Genomic DNA, 20,645 nt, shown 5'->3' on the forward strand with positions numbered 1-20,645 from the left:
GCTAATAATGATTTACAATGCAGAGTGGTTCACTCACAGTCAAAACAGGAAAATAATAGGATTTGGGTTATTCATACATCAAATGGAAAAGTAAAATAAATATTACTGACATATCACACTGCTATAACTTGGATATAGAATTCACAGAATTTAAACAGAAGGATTTCTGAAATAGTTTTTTTAAAAAAGATTTGTCTGAGAGAGAGAGAAAACACACCAGCAGAGGGAGAGGGAGAAGCAGATCATTCCCCCTACTGGCTAAGCAGGGAGCCTGATGGCTCCCTGATCCCAGGGTCCTGGGATCTGAAGGCAGAAGCTTAACCAACTGAGCCCCCCAGGCATCCCTGAAAGAGTTTTTACATAATAATCAATTCTATGCAAATGCACATCAATTCCATACTTACCCTCTTAGCTCTGTCTACATTATCCCTGAAAGGAAAAAAGGCATCAGAGCTGACAGAAACTTCACTAAGTTTGTCAACCCATTTCTTCTTCTCTTCTTCAGTTAATAATTCAGGCACTTCCTCAAGCAATGCCTTCCACTTTATCAAATCTTCATCCTAAGAATAGAGGGTGGAGAAAGGAGAGGAAGATTTTGGGCATGATCTTTAGTACTTTCTGATGCAAATCAGAATGCCAGAAAGCACTTGGGCATTTCCCCCAGGATTTAATTACAATGGCTCATTCCAGTTTACATATATCTCTAGAATCTTTTTTTTTTTTGATGCTTTTATTAACATTTCATTAAGAAAATTCTAAAGTGTACCAAATAAAGATTATACCATTTACTTTGTAAATCAGTTTATTTTAAATGTATTTTGTTTTTTAATCTCTGCCTAAGTGAGATCTACTTTATATCCGTGTCAAAGCAAGCAAACAGATGATGATGGATGTTCCAGAACTATATTTACATAGCCTCAAGTCTATAGTCAGTCTTAAGAGACGAATCAAGATAGGATTCATGGTATTCATATTTTAAAAAAGATGCTTCCATTTTGGATGATTTTTTGGCTTATACAATGTACTTTTAACTCTTGTTCACGTACATATAAAGCTTCTTCCAGAACTATGAGCAGGATTTTGCTAGGTAATATTAAACAGGGAAATACAAATATTAAGGTAAAAAAAGAAAGGCTTGTATGTTAAGTACTTTATGGTTATAAGACATATTCTTCAATGACATTTATTATGTCATGGATTCCTGTCCCTGAATTTGCAGACAAGGTAGTGTGGTCAACTCACTCCCTCAGAAGACCATCGAGAGTCTGATGACCAGACTTCTCTGTTTTCCATATAGGATTAAGCACTTGCTATGTCCAAAAATGGGGCTAAATTCTATATTTTCGGTAGGCTACTTGATAGTTGTAACTTTATTGCTTTCATATACCTTCTTTAAAACCGAAGACATTAAAGAACACAAAATGTAACAAAAATATACAGTTGTTAAAGGCACTGGTAGAAAATGTGGGGGGAGAAGACCCTGATTACCTGCTATCAGATAATTTTTATTTCATGTTGAATACACACCTATCACGTAGCAAGCATCATGCTTGGCACTGTGACAGAAACATCAAGATAGGTGACAAAAGAGCCCCTGCCATCAAAAGCTCAAAATCAACAGGGGAAGTACAAACATATAAAGCTAAACCAATGGTTATAAATTAAAAAGACAGGGAAGGTCTGTGGGGTCAGAAAGGGATGAAAAACTGAACGAAGTTAAAGGCAAGACAATGAAGAATTGTTAAGAAGTTTAGAATTACAATTTTAGACAATGTAAAATTTCAAGAAAAATACCATTTTCTCTCAGCAATGAAGGTAGTCTGTTACTAAGGTGAGCATACCAGTATACTCTACCCACAAACCCAATGACAAGACTTTTACCTCGCCAATGGTTCCAGTAACATACTGATCAATGGCATTGGAGATTTCTGCTCTCTTCACTCCAGTTTTAAATTTCATTGAAAGCACCTGTGGATGATGTCTAAGCCACCAATAGTTTGCTTTATCCCCTGCAAGGCGTGTGCAGTGTATTCGAGACTGCTGTCCTGCTCCAATGCCAATAACCTGAAGAATATGAACATTAAGATGAATATCTCTTCCAACAACATATTTTTCTTAACAGATCTTTTGTGCATATTCCCTAAAATCTATCAGTTTTGTGGAAAAAATATCAGGCCAAAATACAATAATTTTAAGTCATTAAAAGGTAAGGGTAAAAGGTTCTAACTACTATTTATACATTTTACCTCTTCACAGTGACATTTGAAGTACGGCTACTAATACTCTTGAAGTTTCTAGAACTCCTGGACATCAGGAGTGAAGCAGTTTTATTGGAACTTCTTAGAACCTGAGTCAAAGGAGACCAGTAGCCACAATCTCCTCTAAGTTTTCATTATTAGAGACATGCAATCTTTTAACAATTGACAATCAGGGGTGCCTGGGTGGCTCAGTTGGTTAAGCGTCTGCCTTCGGCTCAGGTCATGATCCCAGGGTCCTGGGATCGAGCCCCGCATTGGGCTCCCTGCTCCGCGGGAAGCCTGCTTCTCCCTCTCCCTCTGCCCCTGCTTGTGTCCCTCTCTCGCCGTCTCTCTCAAATAAATAAATAAAATCTTTAAAACAAACAAAAAACAACTGACAATCAACTAAAATTCCGAATTTCAGAGTCTTCCAGGTCACATGCTAATTAATATCCACACTTTCTCTCCCCCACTTATGGGCCAAATAATTTAACAAATGCTAAGAGAAGAGTTCAAGACACTGTGAAAAGGGCTCCCAATGCTGCTGAAGCTATGGTAAAACCAGAACCAGGTTAGTCCAGAGTTAGGAGAAGCCCCAGTGATGAGCTAGCTTGGTCCTGCATTCTATGGCTCAGAGCACTAGGAAACAAGTTAAATACCTTGCTTAATTAACGTCAGCAACAAACGTTCAATATCTTGATTGTGGTAGTGGTCACGTAATTACATAATTTGGGAAAACTGTTCAAAACTTGAAACTTAAAGAGTGAATTTTACTGTATATAAATTATGTCTCAGTAAACCAGATTTTATTTTTTTATTTTATTTTTTTAAAGATTTATTTATTTGAGAGAGTGAGAACGAGAGAGAGAGAGTACATGAGAGGGGGGAGGGTCAGAGGGAGAAGCAGGCTCCCTGCTGAGCAGGGAGCCCGATGCGGGACTCGATCCCGGGACTCCAGGATCATGACCTGAGCCGAAGGCAGTCGCTTAACCAACTGAGCCACCCAGGCGGCCCTCAGTAAACCAGATTTTAAAAGATCACATTAACTTGCAGTCTACAGATTCTTGGTAAAGTAACCTTAGAAATATACGGGAAAATACCCAACAAGTTGCAAAAACACTGAATAATGGGTGGCAGTAACATTCTTTACTGTCTTCACTAGAAATACCACACCAATCAGGAGGAGGGGAGTGAATAAACTAGTTTTATAGCAGCCATTAGAGTCCCACTAATCCAAATGTGTCAACTCAGTCTGAGCCAAGAAGCAATACCACCAATTTTAATACGTTGTTCCAAAGACAGTTTGTGATCATCACTCGCTTTAACAGTCCCCTACATTACTGAGTAAATACTGACAAACTCAGAGGAGAAGGAGTGGGCAGATTTTACTTTCTAAGCAGTCTAGGACCCGAGGGATGATTATCATTTTGTAAAACAACAGTCTGCCCCAAGTGGGTCTGAGAGTTTGGTTACCTGACCATTCTTGGCATAGCACACGGAGTTAGACTGCGTGTACTTCACAGCAATGGTGGCTACGATGAGGTCTCTGAGTGCAGACTCTGGCAACTGAAAAAACACAGGATGGTCAACTGCATCAGACTTTTGTAACTCCGTTTAAACATCTTACATGTTATTTATTTTAACACACCTATAATATATAGTTGTATCTCTCAAAGAACAAAATGAAATGAACTGTTCATAGGAAACTCTGCTGTAGTTTTACTGAAAACAACTAATCAACATTTAACATATTTGTCGTGGAACTCAGCAGTGCCTAATGCATCACAGACTCAGACTAATGCCATTTGCAGTGACTCAGGCTTACACACCACACTAGTTACAAAATACCATATCCACCCCAAACTGACAAATAATAACTTTTTTCAACCACAGAACCAAGAAACATATATGCAAACATGATAAAAATTTATGTTCAGAAATAACACTGACAATAATTTTCACAGACATTACAAACAACTGATGCCCATATACAGCCAAGGCTGTTCAGGAAAAAACAAATTAGGATCATTTTCTGCTTTGTCTACAAATTCTAAGTAGAAACTATTCAAAAATACTTGTGATGATAAATTAGACCTCATCAAAATTAAAACTTCTGTTCTGCAAAAAAAACCTGTATTAAGAGGATAAAAAAGACAAGCTACAGACTGGGAGAAAATATTTGCAAACCATATCCGAAAAAGAACCAGTTATCTAAAATACATAAAGACCTCTCAAAACTCAGTGACAAAATGGGCAAAACACATGAAGAAACATATCACTAAAAATACACAGAAGGCAAATAAATATAAAAAAAACACCCATCATTCGCCATTAGAAAATGCTAACTAAAATCACGAGGTACTGCCACATACCTAACTAAAGAAAAGAGACAACACTAAAAGCTAGTAAGAATGCAGAGACCTGGATCACTCATATGTTGCTGGTGTAAAATGTTAAAATGGCACAGGCTCTCTGGAAAACAGTTTGGCAGTTTAAAATACTAAATATGCAACTATGATACTACCCAGCAGCCACCAATTACACTCCTGGGCCTTGAAAACAGAGAAATGAAAACTTATATTCACATAAAAACCCATTCATGAATGTACACTGAATGAAAATTACAAAAGGGGGAACAGATTAGATATTACCCAAGGTTAAGGAGGGGGTGGAGGAAGGAGGGAAATGAGTGTCATTATAAGAGGGCAACGCGAGGGATCCTCATGGTCATGGAAATGTTCTTTCTGTGCCTTAACTGTATCCCTATCATTATCGTGTACTATAGTTTTGCAAGACATTACCACCAGGGGAAATGGGGCAAAGGGTACACAGAATTCTTAACAGTGCATGTTGAACCTGCAATTTTCATTTTGATCTCAAAATTGAAAGCTCAATCAGAAAACACTATTAGAATTTCTTAAGAATTTATTATTCTAAGATAGTATTAATGTAGTATATCCTTTCTTATCTGTATCTGCTGTTTGAGACACCAACCATACATTTTATTCTTTTAGTTCTAAGAAAGTTTAATAACATAAACCAACTTTCCTACAGGTCTGTCTTGAAATGCAACCCTGGTATTCTGAGTCAGGATCAAGAAATATGAGACATTTCAAGGGGGGGGTGGGTGTTGGAGTGACGGACAACAAATAGTTAAAACAAATTAAAGCATTATTTAAGAAAAATGGAAGAGAAAATAATTCAAGCATGTTCACTAATGCTTAATACACACTCCTGCTTTTCCCACTGCTCTAATACCTAAAAGGATTTTGAGGCTGACATGTTAACAAAACACTGCTTTAAAAGAAAAGGGGAATCTAAAGAAAGATAAAACCATCACTCTTATGCTTGAGCTTCCAAATTTCTAATTAAAAATACATATGAAACAAGTAGAGAAAAATTTAGATAAAAAATGAATTAAAACCATACCTCACTCCTTGTAAAAAAACATCCAAGTTAGCACAGCCAGGGGCACAAAACCTATCAAATACTGCTAAATTATTAATCAGTCCAATACCTATAAACCTACAAGGAAAACTTACAAAAGTAAGAGCTTCAATAGTTAGGCAGAGCTAACAACATAGGTACCATGTAATCTAGGTCAATACTATTTCAGTATTTTAAGAGATAAACTAACCAGTCAGATTAATAAAGTGTTAAAAAAAGGGGGGGGGCCTCATATTACAGTGAGCTGCTTACATACAGTAAGTAACATTGGTACAAAACACAGCTTCCATCTGGAAATCCCAGTACCTTATAGCCTTGACCAAAGAAGTAGACTGCAATGAATTTAAAGCTATTTCTACACGTGATGCCTACCATGTTCCTTTATACTTCAGGGCACCATTAATTTTCAAAAATAAAAATGGAAGAATATCTATTAAATCAACAAAGATCACGTCTTCATCACCATATACTTATTAACAGATTGAACTATTCCAATAAAGGTTTTAAAGCTTATTTTCAGCAATTCTACTTAAAGATGATGAAAACAAATACACTTCCTCATTTTCTATTTCTGTTACAAGGAATGACTCTTTCTTTTCCAGGAACAAACAGAAAAGCTCAACACCTAAGTAGTAAAATAGCAAGTACTGAGAGGCAAAGATCCCAGAGATAAAGGAAGTAAGAAGAAATGAGTGTGACCATCTATGCTTTTCACCTCAAAGCATTTTCCAACTTTCAAGGCAATAAGGTAAAGGAACTGAGCACAACTCCTGGCAGTGTTACAGGACTAAGTGGCAAAAATGGAGTTCAGAGTACACCAAGTGACACCAGCATACACTAGTGCTTTCAGCAGAATAGGGGTGAACCATAAACAGACCAGTCCTCACAAAGACTTAAGCCCAGATTCAAAAGAGCTTAATTCCTGCCAGGATAAAAATGATCTGACTGCCACCTAATCTGCCTGCCAAAAGAAGTCAGATCTTTCTGGAAGGAAAAAAAACACCATCTAGACACCTAAAATACCTCTACGTTTTTTTCACATTCAGTGCCCAGCATTCAATCAAAAAATACCAGACATACCAGCAGACAAGACCACAAAACAATGTAGCTACACATCTTAAGTACTGGGCGGTGGGGGGGAGCCAATGTTAGAACCAGCAAAAAAATCCTTCAACACTGAAGGTCCAATTAAGAGACTTCAGAAAAAAAATACTAGTGCATCCATTTCCATATTATGTAACCTTGGGCAAATTTCTTACCCATAACTTATGTCACAATTTTGTGATCTTTACAATAGAGATGATAGTAGTCACCCAACCCCAGTCCCCACAGAGTGCTATGCATATTAAATGACAGAATACACATAAATATGTGAAAAAAACCACACTATCATTGTAGGAGTATGTCATCTTCCTAAAAGATGACAGCCCAAGAGCAAAAACTTGACCACATGAAACACTGATCACAGTACTGAAAATGGAAGCAAAATATCTATCAGAGTACATCTATACATGGATTGCCATGTGGCCTTTCAGATGAAGATACAGATCTATATTTGTTGATAGAGAAACATATTTGTAGCTTAGTGCATGGAAAAAAGGCAAGTTATAGAATTATGAAAGACATGATCCCATTTAGGCATAATTGAAGATAAATACCTCTGAGTATGTACATATGCACAGAAGCTTCTAATATGGTCATTTATTCTTTTGGTAAGCTCTTAAACTTATTTGATAACTCAAAGATGAGCTAGACATTTGCAGATCAACCAGTTTTAAATATGGGCCTTAATAAATACATAAGCTTATAAATATTAAAAACAGACTTACTGCATTACTAGCATTTTCAAACTTACATCTTTATTCTTGGTCACAATGTTGCTAAATAATGACCTGTCAATGACACCATTATTTCTCTTCTGACTTAAACGAAGACCAAAGAGAGTTCGAACTTCATTTTCATCTGGTTTGTAGGACTGATCCATCTAAAATAGAAATTTAGAGTCAAAAGTAGTATTTCTACAACCTTCAACATTTTTTGCTTAATTTACGCACAAAAAAAATCATTATAGCAAGATTATATACATTTTTTTCTAATTTAAGCATGTATAAGATCACTTCAGTAAAGGTATAATAGAATAGCCAGGCACTAATATTTTGTTCTAAAAAATTTTATAGTTTTACAACCTGTGGTGTTTTATAACAACATATTAAAACCGATGATTCCAGGGACAGCATTTCTGGTTATACTAACTGAAACCATTGTCTATATCTTCCTTTTGGAAGATCAACAGATAAAAACAGTTCTGCTAAAAAAAAACAGGTAGTGGCATAAAAAATAAATTCAGTTTTCTCTTCTTTCTAATAATCTATTACAAAATACAGAACACTTGAATTAAATAGTTAAAAGGGGGAAAGCAACATTTGGAGTCGAAATATCTGTTATTTAAAAAGGAATATATGTTGTTGTTGTTGTTGTTTTTTTAAGTAATCTCTATGCCCAACGTGAGGCTTGAATTCACGATCCTGAGCTCAAGAGTCACCTGCTCTACTGAGCCAGGCAGACATCCCGGGAATATATGTCATTTGTTGCTATCTTTGTCTTACAAATTTTGAACTGAAAAGATATTAAGACTTGAGAATAATCTGCATAAGACCACTCTCTCCCAAGTGATACTTGACAGTATCTCTTCATTTATCCTTTGAATGATTTTTATTTAGAAAGCACTGACATCTATAACTTATAAGCAAGACCTCATATTAATTCTTCCTAATTTGTACTTTCTTGAATTCCAAAATGTTCCTTTTTCCTCTGTATTATCAAATTTCTAAAATTGGGATGTGCCTTCCCTGTTAATTGATGTCAAAAGAACCTTGTCACTAGCCAGATATAGGAATGAAGTTATTTCATAGTTATAATTATGTGTCCATGTACAAACTTGGCTAACTCTCAAATAATATATTGGGGGAAGGCCCGTTGTAGTCTTTTGACATCTTCAAATGTGATGCTGTCAGGTGCTGAAGAGGTCACGATGATGAATTCAAGGTTTGGAAAACATTCTCCATGATGATACATGTAACTATTAAACAGAGTCATAGGTACTTAATACCCTTAAAAAAAACTACTTAAGAAACTGAAAAATACAGCATCAGCTGACCGAACGGCTGAACTTACAATGAAGGGCCTTAAAGGAAAAGTATGTATATTTAATATAGTATTTTTTTTCTTCTTTCCTTGAAAAGCTGACATGGAATCTGTGGTGTGTCATACAATTAATGGTATCTTACAATGAAGGCCATATACTTAGAACTTCCAGTATATGGAGTTAGTATTCCACAAATTTTTTGACATCAGCACTTTCCGTAAAACAGCTTTAGGAATTTTTATTTTAAATCAAATAATTCTTTGCTTTATCCATGTACAATCTTAGACTATGGGCTAGTTTCCCTAATAGATAAGAGCTTGTAAAAATCAGTAAGGAAAAATCTCAACAGTTAGAAAAATAGGGAAAGAATATGGTCAGATATTCATAAAAAGGAATTAAAAAATACTCTTAAATATGAAAAGATGTTCTCCCCACACATAATGGGAAATTAAGCTGCAATGAGATGCCATTTTTATCTATCATACTGTTAAGATGAAAAAGTTCAAGAACACAATGCTGGCAAAGGTATTAGGAAATCGGCACCCTTCACATTCCCATTAAGACATAAAATTTGTTGGAACAACCTTAAAGAGAAGCAGGACCTATCAAAACTACCATTATGCACCGACTGAGACCCGGTCCTGATTCACTGTAGGGTGTGTGCAGTAACTAAAGATTGGTGAATGGCTACATAAGCTACACAGACAGGGGGCAAACGTCCAAGACAGTGAACTATGTGCATTTGTGTCAGTGGGAAAAAACAACAACAAAAAAAGAAAAAAATACAAATATTTGCTGAAAAGTACCAGCTATTTCAGGAAGGATGAGCAAGAAACTTAGTTACTTTTAAAGATGCAACAGAGTAGCAGAAGGGAAGGATGGGGAGACTTTTTATCAAGTAACACTTAATACCTTTTGGATAGGAAAGCATGGATATATATTAACTATTTTCTTAAAAATTTAAGATTTAAAACTAAGACTAAGGAAGCTCTCCTCATCTAAAATCCAAAAACTAACAATAAGGGAAAAGAAAATTGTAGGATTAAGAATTAAAGAAACCTCAGTAAGAAAGGATAAATTAAAAGGTTTTCATCATAAAGGAAAGATTAAATATGGGAGAAAAGAAAAAATAGAAAGGTAAATTACTGTATTAAACATGAATTAAACTAACCTGAAGAACACAGTAACTCCCATTTTTCTTTTTAGAAAGTATTTTCAAAGCTTCATCTTCATATCCTGGGGCAACAATACCATCAGATACCTGTAAATATATTAAACATTAATTTCTACTTTCAAAAATTAGGGAACACTTTTTAACCAATTAAACATAATTATCTGTCTGAACGCAGCAGCACTTTCTTGTTTCTACCTCCAACAGATAATGCTAATACCTGTACTCGGAAAAGATAAGCCTATGTTAGAATACAGCTTTGTACAGCTAACCTTATCTCATTTGCTATCCTTTCAGGGTTTCTGGCTGGTTCAGTTTTAACTAAGAATATACAAACGATTCACTCTAATACACGTACCTTAGGAAGAAAAATAATTTCTCACTGTTCTGTTCATGGAGTGGTGTTTTGCACCAGAAAAAGCATGTTGTAGTCCCCACTCTGCCAGGACCAGGCAAAATGACCTTAGGCAAAGCAAGTTCCACAAGAGCAAGACATGGGGATCAGATTATATCTCTGCTAATAACCTTAGGCAAGGCAAGTACCTCAACAGCAAGCCAAAGGGATCAGATTTAACATCTCTGAAAGACAGAAAAGTCATAGTTCATACTACAAAGCCTTCTGCTATAACATGAAACACAGCAGGTCAGCTCCACTGTGGGTGGGGATGGTAGTGGTCATGGGAAGAATTCCTAAAACTAAATACTATCAAGCCCATGTAGCCTTCATTTCTGCCTATTTGTTTTCCCTCCAAGCTAATCTGAGCTACCTTTTTTCTGTCTCTTTGCCCCAAAATCCCACCTTTCTGGAATGCTTATTTGGTATTCAACTGATGAGGGTTAGTTTTTCAAAGTAGTTTGTAATCTTCCCCTACACATCTTTTATTACAGACCTACAAAGGTTTACAGTAAGGCTCAATATTACATAGTGAAGACAGCATCCTCTGGTTTTTAGAAACAATAATTTTGGCATTAAGATAATGACTACTACAGGAAAAAAAACCCAAATATATAAATTAAAACATAGTAATAGCAAAATATCCATTTGAAACATTCACTAAATCTCAAAATTACAATTCAGTCAAGGATTCATGTTCTACATAAAATATAAACATTCTAAATAAACTAATTTACAGGTGGTACACATAAATATTATAAGTTATGCTTTCAATGAATACTAGGAATAAACAGAACTTTACTCAGTTATGTATGGATCCTCAGGAACGTCCACTAACCTCTCTGGAGATAATTTTGGCAGTAGGGACATCACAAACATCAGATAATGCAACAAAGTCACCAAAGGAAGACATCCTATCAGCCCCTATAAATAAAAATTAAAATGAGGTATGTATCATTTAAAATCCATTCCTCTAAATAGAACTTTATTGTTTATGTTAAGATCTAAATAAGAGATTAGTAAGTCATTTAAACTGAAACAATCATAACAAAATATTCTTTAATTTTACCCTCTAGGCAAACTTCTGGAAGGGCCTGATAAACATTTTTTGTTTTGCAGGCACGTGGTCTGTTATACCTACTCAGCTCTGCAGTTATAGAAATCAGCCACAATGACAAAGGACATGGCAGTTCCAATCAAATTGTACTTAAAAAACAGGTGGCAGGCTGAATTTATTTACACATGTGCCACAGTATGCTAACCCCTACTACAGAAGATCAACCGTGCGTTGCTATCAAGTTTCTCGATGATCTTCTGAAAATGTTACAGTAATATTCACAGGTTATTAACCTCATGAGTTAGATTATTTCTGAAATATATAAAATACAACTCTAACTATATTCAGTGTAGTTAAAATAACCATATAATTTTAGTCCTATATTAACAATACAAATGCATTCAATAGCCTAATATGAAATAGGGTGCACCAAATTCCAATTGTGTTTCCATTTATCACATGAAATCCACACACTTTAATTTTTTTATTGTTATGTTAATCACCATACATTAGTTATTGATGTAGTGTTCCACGATTCATTGTTTGTGCATAACACCCAGTGCTCCACGCAGAATGTGCCCTCCCTAATACCCATCACCAGGCTAACCCATCCACCCCCCAGAACCCTCAGTTTGTTTTTCAGAGTCCATCGTCTCTCAATGGTTCGTCTCCCCCTCGAACTTACTCCCCTTCATTCTTCCCCTCCTGCTTTTTTTTAATATAAATTGCATTATTTGTTTCAGAGGTACAGATCTGTGATTCAAGTCTTGCACAATTCACAGCGCTCACCACAGCACATACCCTCCCCAATGTCTATCACCGAGCCACCCCATCCCTTCCACCCCCCTACCACTCCAGCAACCCTCAGTTTGTTTCCTGAGATTAAGAATTCCTCATTATCAGTGAGGTCATATGATAATGTTTCTCTCTGATTGACTTATTTCACGCAGCATAACACCCTCCAGTTCCAACCACATCATTGCAAATGGCAAGATCTCATTCCTTTTGATGGCTGCATAATATTCCATTGTGTATATATACCACTTCTTCTTTATCCATTCATCTGTCGATGGACATCTTGGCTCTTTCCACAGTTTGGTTACTGTGGCCATTGCTGCTATAAACATAGGGGTGCACGTACCCTTTTGGATCCCTACATTTCTATCTTTGTGGTAAATACCCAGTAGTGCAATTGCTGGATCGTAGGGTAGCTCTATTTTCAACTTTTTGAGGAACCTCCATCCTGTTTTCCAGAGTGGCTGCACTAGCTTGCATGCCCACCAACAGTGTAGGAGGGTTCCCCTTTCTCCGCATCCCTGCCAACATCTGTCGTTTCCTGACTTGTTAATTTTAGCCATTCTGACTGGTGTGAGGTGGTATCTCATTGAGGTTTTGATTTGGATTTCCCTGATGCCGAGAGATGTTGAGCACTTTTTCATGTGTCTGTTGGCCATTTGGATGTCTACCTTGGAAAAATGTCTGTTCATGTCTTCTGCCCATTTCTTGATTGGATTATTTGTTCTTTGGGTGTTGAGTTTGATAAGTTCTTTATAGATTTTGGATACTAGCCCTTTATCTGATATGTCATTTGCAAGTATTTTCTCCCATTCTGTCAGTTGTCTTTTGGTTTTGTTGACTGTTTCTTTTGCTTTGTAAAGCTTTTTATCTTGATGAAATCCCAATAGTTCATTTTTGCCCTTGCTTCCCTTGCCCTTGGCGATGTTTCTAGGAAGAAGTTGCTGCAGCTGAGGTCGAAGAGTTGCTGCCTGTGTTCTCCTTTAGGATTTTGATGGACTCCTGTCTCACGTTTAGGTCTTTCAACCATTTGGAGTCTATTTTTGTGTGTGGTGTAAGGAAATGGTCCAGTTTCATTCTTCTGCATGTGGCTGTCCAATTTTCCCAACACCATTTGTTGAAGAGACTGTCTTTTTTCCATTGGACATTCTTCCCTTTGTCAAAGATTAGTTGACCATAGAGTTGAAGGTCCATTTCTGGGCACTCTATTCTGTTCCATTGATCTATGTGTCTGTTTTTGTGCCAGTACCATATTGTCTTGATGATGACAGCTTTGTAATAGAGCTGGAAGTCCGGAATTGTGATGCTGCCAGCTTTGCTTTTCTTTTTCAACATTCCTCTGGCTATTCGGGGTCTCTTCTGGTTCCATACAAATTTTAGGATTATTTGTTCCATTTCTTTGAAAAAAGTGGATGGTATTTTGATGGGGATTGCACTGAATGTGTAGATTGCTCTAGGGAGCATTGACATGTTCACAATATTTGTTCTTCCAATCCATGAGCATGGAACGTTTTTCCATTCCTTTGTGTCTTCCTCAATTTCTTTCATGAGTATTTTATAGTTTTCTGCGTACAGATCCTTTGCCTCTTTGGTTAGATTTATTCCTAGGTATCTTATGGTTTTGGGTGCAATTGTAAATGGGATCGACTCCTTAATTTTTCTCTCTTCTGTCTTGTTGTTGGTGTATAGGAATGCCACTGATTTCTGTGCATTGATTTTATATCCTGCCACTTTACTGAATTCCTGTATGAGTTCTAGCAGTTTTGGGGTGGAGTCTTTTGGGTTTTCCACAGAAAGTATCATATCATCTGCAAAGAATGAGAGTTTGACTTCCTCCTTGCCAATTTGGATGCCTTTAATTTCTTTTTGTTGTCTGACTGCTGTGGCTAGGACTTCTAATACTATGTTGAATAGCAGCAAACACACACTTTTATAAACAAATTTATTCCAAGGCACTCATGTAGTCATTCCTAAGTATTAATAAAAAACAAATTAAAGATAATTTGAAATCTGAAAAAAAGAATATTACTACTTTATTCTACTTAGGATAAAATACTGTTTTTTCTCTTTTAAGAACAAGCAGGAACTCTATTATTGTTCTGACCTCTTGCCCTTGCATACGCAGCTGATATGGGTGTAAGAGTTTTATACAGATCGTAGACCATGCAGACTTTAGCTTCATCTTCACTGAGTGGGATTCCAACAGCAGCACCTGGCATAGAAAACCATAAAATAAACCTCCAAGTCTCAAGTTACTAGTTACCCTCTCCTAAATCAAGACAACATTTTTCTTAACATCTAGTCCATATAGCATAATTTCTAGTGCCTTTGCCAAATTAAACAAACATCTGGCCAGATAATTAAACACCAAAAATACAGCTGCAGGGGAGGAGGAAGGGGGGAATCTTTCCTCTCTGGCTTCTGGAAACAACTACTGTCTGAGTCTGCCAGCACCATGCATGGGTACAAAGCTGGTTTACTTCATTAAGGACTCTCTCTCTCCTGCTTGATACCATATATCATTTATTTCTTCCCGGTTTACATCAATTTAATATCAAATAAACATCAAAGAACTATGTATTAAAGTTGATTTAGACACAGAAGCAAAAAGGTATCTCATACAATGGCTATAAAGTTACCATAAGGTGTCACAAGAACTTCTTTAGGTCTGCACAGTTCCATTCTCAACCATGTGGAAAAATAGTCATATTGCATTAAACCATTTTACTTTATTTTTTACATTTCCACTGCAAAAAAGTGATTTCCTAATCCTATCTCAGTGATGTTATACAATTACATATACGTCAATAACAAATACATGTTATTACCAGATTTTGTCATGTTACTATACTGAAACTGTTAACAGACTCCACAAAAGTGGTTTGAGACTTTAGAGAATGTCTATATTCACATTAGAACATGTCAATTCTTTCTAATCAAAAAGAAGGCATTCTGAACAGATCCAAAGCGTTCCAGAGAGTAGTGCTTTACCTGCTGGGCTGACATGTTTGAAAGAGGCAGCGGCTGGAATGCCTAAAGCTTCTTTGAGTTCCTTCACCAGCTGCCAGGCATTCAAAGCATCACACAAGTTTATAAATCCAGGGGCTCCATTTAGAACTACATATAGAAACAAAACACATTATTAAGCAGGATCAATAAAATCAGATATATGTACATTTCTGAAAAATAACGTATGTCAAGGCTGCACAAATATGTTTTCAGAAAAGTATAATTAAGAGGCAAATACATATACACAAATATAAAAGAACTTGATAAAAAAGAACAAAACACTAGAGCCTAAGCCTGCCTCACCAAAAAAAATTAAAAAAAAAAAAAAAGAGAGACACACACACTCTCTCTTCTCTCTCTCACATACATATGCTACTGGAGAAACCAACTCCAATCTAGAAATAAACCAACAGAGAATTCAGGAACGGGAGAAAGAATGACAAGACCAGTGATCGTCAGGGATCCACTTCAGTACAGAATTAAGATAACACAATCACAGCAATTACAGAGACAGTACAAAATCTAAGTTATATACCTTGTCAATATAAGAATATATTACAAGCTAAAGAAAGAGCTGTGGGTGGGAGAAAATAAGGGGAAAAAAATAAGTTGGATTCTTCCTCCTTTATATGAAATTCAGTAGGCTCTGCCTAAAGTTGAAATGCCGTTAAAAAGATTACAACTTCCAAGTTTCTCACTGCCTATTTTCTTAACAATGGCAGGATTTTTTAGGAGCTATTATCTCTTGTGAATAAATTATAAACTCCGCACATACAAAAAAAAATGAGGGCCATTAATTAAAAACAAATTTATAATTGCATTTCCTTTGTGTTATCTTGCATGGTACATACTTTTAAAAATAAACTTCGACAAATATTTACTGAGTGCTTACCACAATGTTGGGGACTGTTATAGGTACTGGGGATATTACCAATGAATAAACTAGCTCCTCCTACATAGAGCTTACAGGAGAGGCACAGAAGAAACAAAATAGGCAATTAATAGTAAACAATAAGAGAAAATATTAGGTCCTTATACAAATGAGTTGAAAACATGTCCACAGAAAAACCTGTACCTGAATGTTTTTAGCAGCTTTATTCATAACTGTCAAAAACTGTTTTTCTATTTCTGATGTCCTTCAAGAGGGGCATGGATAAACTAAATTAGGGTATATCCATATACAATGGAATATTATTAAACAGCAAAAAGAAATGAGCTCTCAAGCCACCAAAACCATGGAGGAACCTTAAATGCATATTGCTAAATGAAACAAGCTAGCATGAAGAGGCTATACACTGTATGATTCCAACCTTATGATGCTATGGAAACAGTAAAAATACAAGTGGCTGCAGAAATCAGGGAGGTAGAATGCAGGGAATTTTTAGGTGGTGAAGCTATTCTGCACATACTGTCAAGGTGGATACATGACATTACACATGTCAAATCCCAAGGAATATACAACACAAAGAGTGAGTCCTAATGTAAACAATGGACTTTAGTTAATAATAATGAATCACTACTGGTTCATCAATTTTAACAAATGTACTATACTAAGATAAGATATTAAAAGGAGAAACTGGGGAGAGGAGATCCAGAGGAGGGAATGTCTGGGAATTCTCTATACTTTCTGAGAAATTTTTCTGTAAATCTAAAACTACTTTATAAAATAAAGTCTACTGTAAAAAAAAAAAAAGGGGGGGGGGTGCCTGGGTGGCTCAGTCAGTTAAGTGCCCAACTCTTTAAAATTTTTTACTTAAATTCAATTTAATTAATCTATATTACTAGTTTCAGAGATAGAATTTAGTGATTCATCAGCTGCACAGAACACCCAGTACTCACTACTTCAAGTGCCCTCCTTAATGACCACCACCCAATTATCCCATCCCTCCCCAGCAATCCTGTTTCTTAACGTTAAGAGTCTCATATGGTTAGCCTATTTTTGTCTTTATTTTTCCTTCCCTACCCCTATGTTCATCTGTTTTCTTTCTTAAATTCCACATGAGTGAAATCATATGGTATCTGTCTCTCTGACCGACTTATTTCACTTAGCGTAATACCTTCTAGTTCCATCCACATCGTTGTAAATGGCAAGATTTTGTTCTCTTTTTATGGCTGAGTAATATTCCATTGTATGTATATAGTGTCCAACTCGTGATTTCAGCTCAGGTCATGATCTCAGGGTCATGGGATTGAGCCCTGCATCGGGCTCTGAATTCAGCGGGGAGTCTGCTTCTCTCTCTCTCTCTCTCCCTCTGCCCCTCCTCCCAGCTCGTGCACTCTTTCTCTAAAATAAGTCTTAAAAAAAAAAGTACCTAAAAAACAGTTCCTTTGACCAACACCAATGAAAGAGCTTTGAAAATGAAAAATATGGGAACTGAAAGTATGTGGAAGTATTTCTTGCCTCAGAATCTAAATGGGAAACATTATAAGGAGGAAATAACAGAAGACAAAACAGTAGAATTTCCTGTTTTAAGAAATTCTAAAAGTAAAAATTCATGCAAAATGTCAAGTTTTTAACTATCCATTCAATAAATACTTAGGGAACATGCCAAGCAATATTCTAAGTACTGAGGATGTAGCAATGAATAAACAAGAAGCAATGAACAAAGACTGACAAGGTTTCTGCTCTCAGGGGAAGATGATTAAATGGGAGATGACTAAAACATAAATAAATGCAGCAAAATAGTGCGATAAAATGTGATGGGCAGCTACTTCAGTCTGGGTGATCAGAGAAAGCTTCCCTGAGGAGGTGACTTTCAGGTGAGATCTGAATGACAAGCGAGTGACACCTTCAACACCAGAGCAAAGGCCACAGACACTAGGCCTGCTGACCAAATGGACAACAGGCCTTAGGGAGCAGCGGATAGGGGACCAGTAATCAAGAAGTAGACCAGTCAGAAAAAGGGTCTGCAGGACATGCAGAGGAATTTAATTGGGAGGCAAAGCCAATGAATGGTCTCAAACAGGGCATAACATCATCTGATTTACATGTTTACAATTACCCTGCTGTGACTAGAAAAGACAGACAAAGCAGAGAGCAGTTAGATTACTGCAGTCTGGGAGACTTTTGGGGTCACTGTGGGGGCTTCCATAGTGTTAGAAAAGATTCAAAATATATCTGGAGTAGAGTAATAACAGAACTTGATCCAATGAATGAGAAGGGGGAAAAATGAGTATTTCAGATTCTCCTCAAATCTCTGACACTGCTCCCTGCTCCTCCTCTCCCTCAGGTGCTAACAAGGAGGAAAGAAGAGACAGAAGTACCTGCATCTTCCCACCACCAGACGTACCAACCAGTGTGCTCTGTGTTTGCCTTCCCAGTACATGAAGAAAGCTGTCCTTGCTGTCACCAAAGCCAACCCTCCTACCAATGCTTGGGCCTTCAAGGCCTTCGTACCCACAACTCTCTCCCCTGCCCTCTGCACCCATTTCCCCCACCCCAGACAGTAGAACATGTTCTAATTCCCCCCTAAAGAGTACAACAGAACAAAAAAGTGAAAAGTCTCTTTATTTCTACAAACCCATGGAAGTCCTAATTAACTTTGTTCAAAGAATTATCTTTATTACTATTTCCCAACCTCACATTCCTATTTTGGCCCACTTCAATTGGGCTTCCAGATCCATCATTCCAAGGAAATTGTTCTTGCAATTTTTCCCAGATCAAACAGTTGCTTTTTTGTTCTCAGGAGCATTCCAAACCACTTGAAATCCTGCAGGTTTTCCAGCCTTGTTTTCCTCTGCTGGTTCCTCCACTGCTTAACCTCTTCTATGAAATCCATCCTGCCTGTTTTACATCTCCAAAGTCATCTATATGCCAAAGACATTCCAAACTCTATCTCCAGCCTGACCTCTTTCCAGAACCCCTAATTATCTCATAAGTCCACCTGGCATCTCAAACTTCAGGTGGCTATAAAAGGCATTATGTAATTTACTTTATCTTCTCAACGTGAGCCACATCAGATACAACAGAGGAAGACACGCACACCCCCAGACACAGCAAACTATGCCACATAACACACAGCCCTTACCTGTGATGGGAAGCTTGGGCTTCAGTGTGTATAACTGGGCAGGAGTTTGATGAGGGTTCATTCCATACCTCAAAGGCATCTGAGATATTCCTTTACTATACTGTCTCCTGAAGTAATCTGAAATGGCTTCATCATATTGTGCCGTATGAGTGAAAGCCTACAAAAAGTGTAAGTTTTGTGAAACACCAGCAGCACTTACCAAAGTGGGCACATGAGGGTCTTAGGTAGCACACAACAAACTACACTCCTTGCCCACACATATGACTGTGCAGGAAAGACACCCAATAACACTAAAAACACAATGAATCGTTCTCTTTCCAAGTCTCTTTCAATCTTTTTGACATTATACCTCTGTAATACTCGGGTCTCTGCATTTACAGGAAAAGGATAGCAGCTCCAAGGAGACCCAGTGAAAATTGAATACCATCTGGTTTGGTAAACACTGCACTGGATAGAAGTGCATCCCTACCTTCAAGGCTAACTGGCGTCTAGTCTCCAAGGAGGTGTCTTTGCTGTCAGAGCTTTGCAGCTCTGTGGACACGGCCACATAGTCCTCAGGGTCACATACGACTGTCACTCGAGCATGGTTTTTGGCTGCTGCTCTCAGTAGGGTTACTCCACCTCGGGAGAACAAAAAACAACTTGTATTTCCATGACTTTAACCTCCTTCAAATAAAGTTTACTGTACAGATACTTCTAATTTTTGACTTAAAAAATAAGGGAAACATACCCCAGATGAATCTCTACACAAAGTAATAACTTAGAAAATATAGATGAATTACAATCACCCCAGAACACAGTCTGGGAGCAGTAATGATTTTCTGCTCCCTCAATGTTCTGATTCTGGGTGAACATCAAAACAAAATCTATTTTAAAATATAAATAGTGTTTGGGGTGTGTGGGTGGCTCAGTCAGTTAGGCATCCGACTCTTGATTTTGATTCAGGTCATGATCTCAGGGTTGTGAGATCAAGCCCCATGTCAAGCTCTGGGCTTAGCGTGGGGTCTGCTTGTTCCTCTCCCTCTGCTCCTCCCCCCTGCTTGTGCTCTCTCTCAAATAAATAAGTAAAATCTTTTAAAAAAATCTAAACAGTCCAAAAATAAATACACTGTAAGTAATCCTCCCCATCAGTCTTCAAATATGGTTTTGCTAACTTACCAATATCAATCTGCTCAACAGCCTGTTCGACAGTTACATCTGGAGAAGCCACTGTCTTCACAAAGGGATACAGATTACAGACGACAACTCTAAACCAAAAAGGAATTTAGCTGTTGTTAGAAACCCAAACTTTATGGGGTTTACATGTAAGTCAATCACCAGCTTTAACGTGATCTAAAGATCACCTGAGTCTAAAGATCTAAA

At 37.1% G+C, this 20,645-nt stretch overlaps 1 protein-coding gene across 2 annotated transcripts in view; it reads right to left on the minus strand.

The window, feature by feature from the left end:
* ATIC (5-aminoimidazole-4-carboxamide ribonucleotide formyltransferase/IMP cyclohydrolase) overlaps positions 1-20,645 on the minus strand; it is a 30,790-nt gene that overhangs the window by 275 nt on the left and 9,870 nt on the right. For both annotated transcript variants that reach the window (XM_025892057.2, XM_073879004.1), the window contains 11 exons: positions 20,442-20,530; positions 19,753-19,904; positions 19,284-19,440; positions 15,238-15,363; positions 14,351-14,458; positions 11,233-11,318; positions 10,001-10,090; positions 7,540-7,668; positions 3,711-3,803; positions 1,882-2,064; positions 405-560 (listed from right to left, as the gene is read on the minus strand). In XM_025892057.2, the coding sequence (XP_025747842.1) occupies positions 405-560; positions 1,882-2,064; positions 3,711-3,803; positions 7,540-7,668; positions 10,001-10,090; positions 11,233-11,318; positions 14,351-14,458; positions 15,238-15,363; positions 19,284-19,440; positions 19,753-19,904; positions 20,442-20,530 (1,369 nt within the window). The remainder of the gene's footprint in view (positions 1-404; positions 561-1,881; positions 2,065-3,710; positions 3,804-7,539; positions 7,669-10,000; positions 10,091-11,232; positions 11,319-14,350; positions 14,459-15,237; positions 15,364-19,283; positions 19,441-19,752; positions 19,905-20,441; positions 20,531-20,645) is intronic.

The sequence above is a fragment of the Callorhinus ursinus genome, unplaced genomic scaffold (assembly GCF_003265705.2).
Source record: "Callorhinus ursinus isolate GAN/ISIS: 27379988/994484 unplaced genomic scaffold, GSC_fseal_2.0 scaffold2, whole genome shotgun sequence".
Taxonomy (NCBI): domain Eukaryota; kingdom Metazoa; phylum Chordata; class Mammalia; order Carnivora; family Otariidae; genus Callorhinus; species Callorhinus ursinus.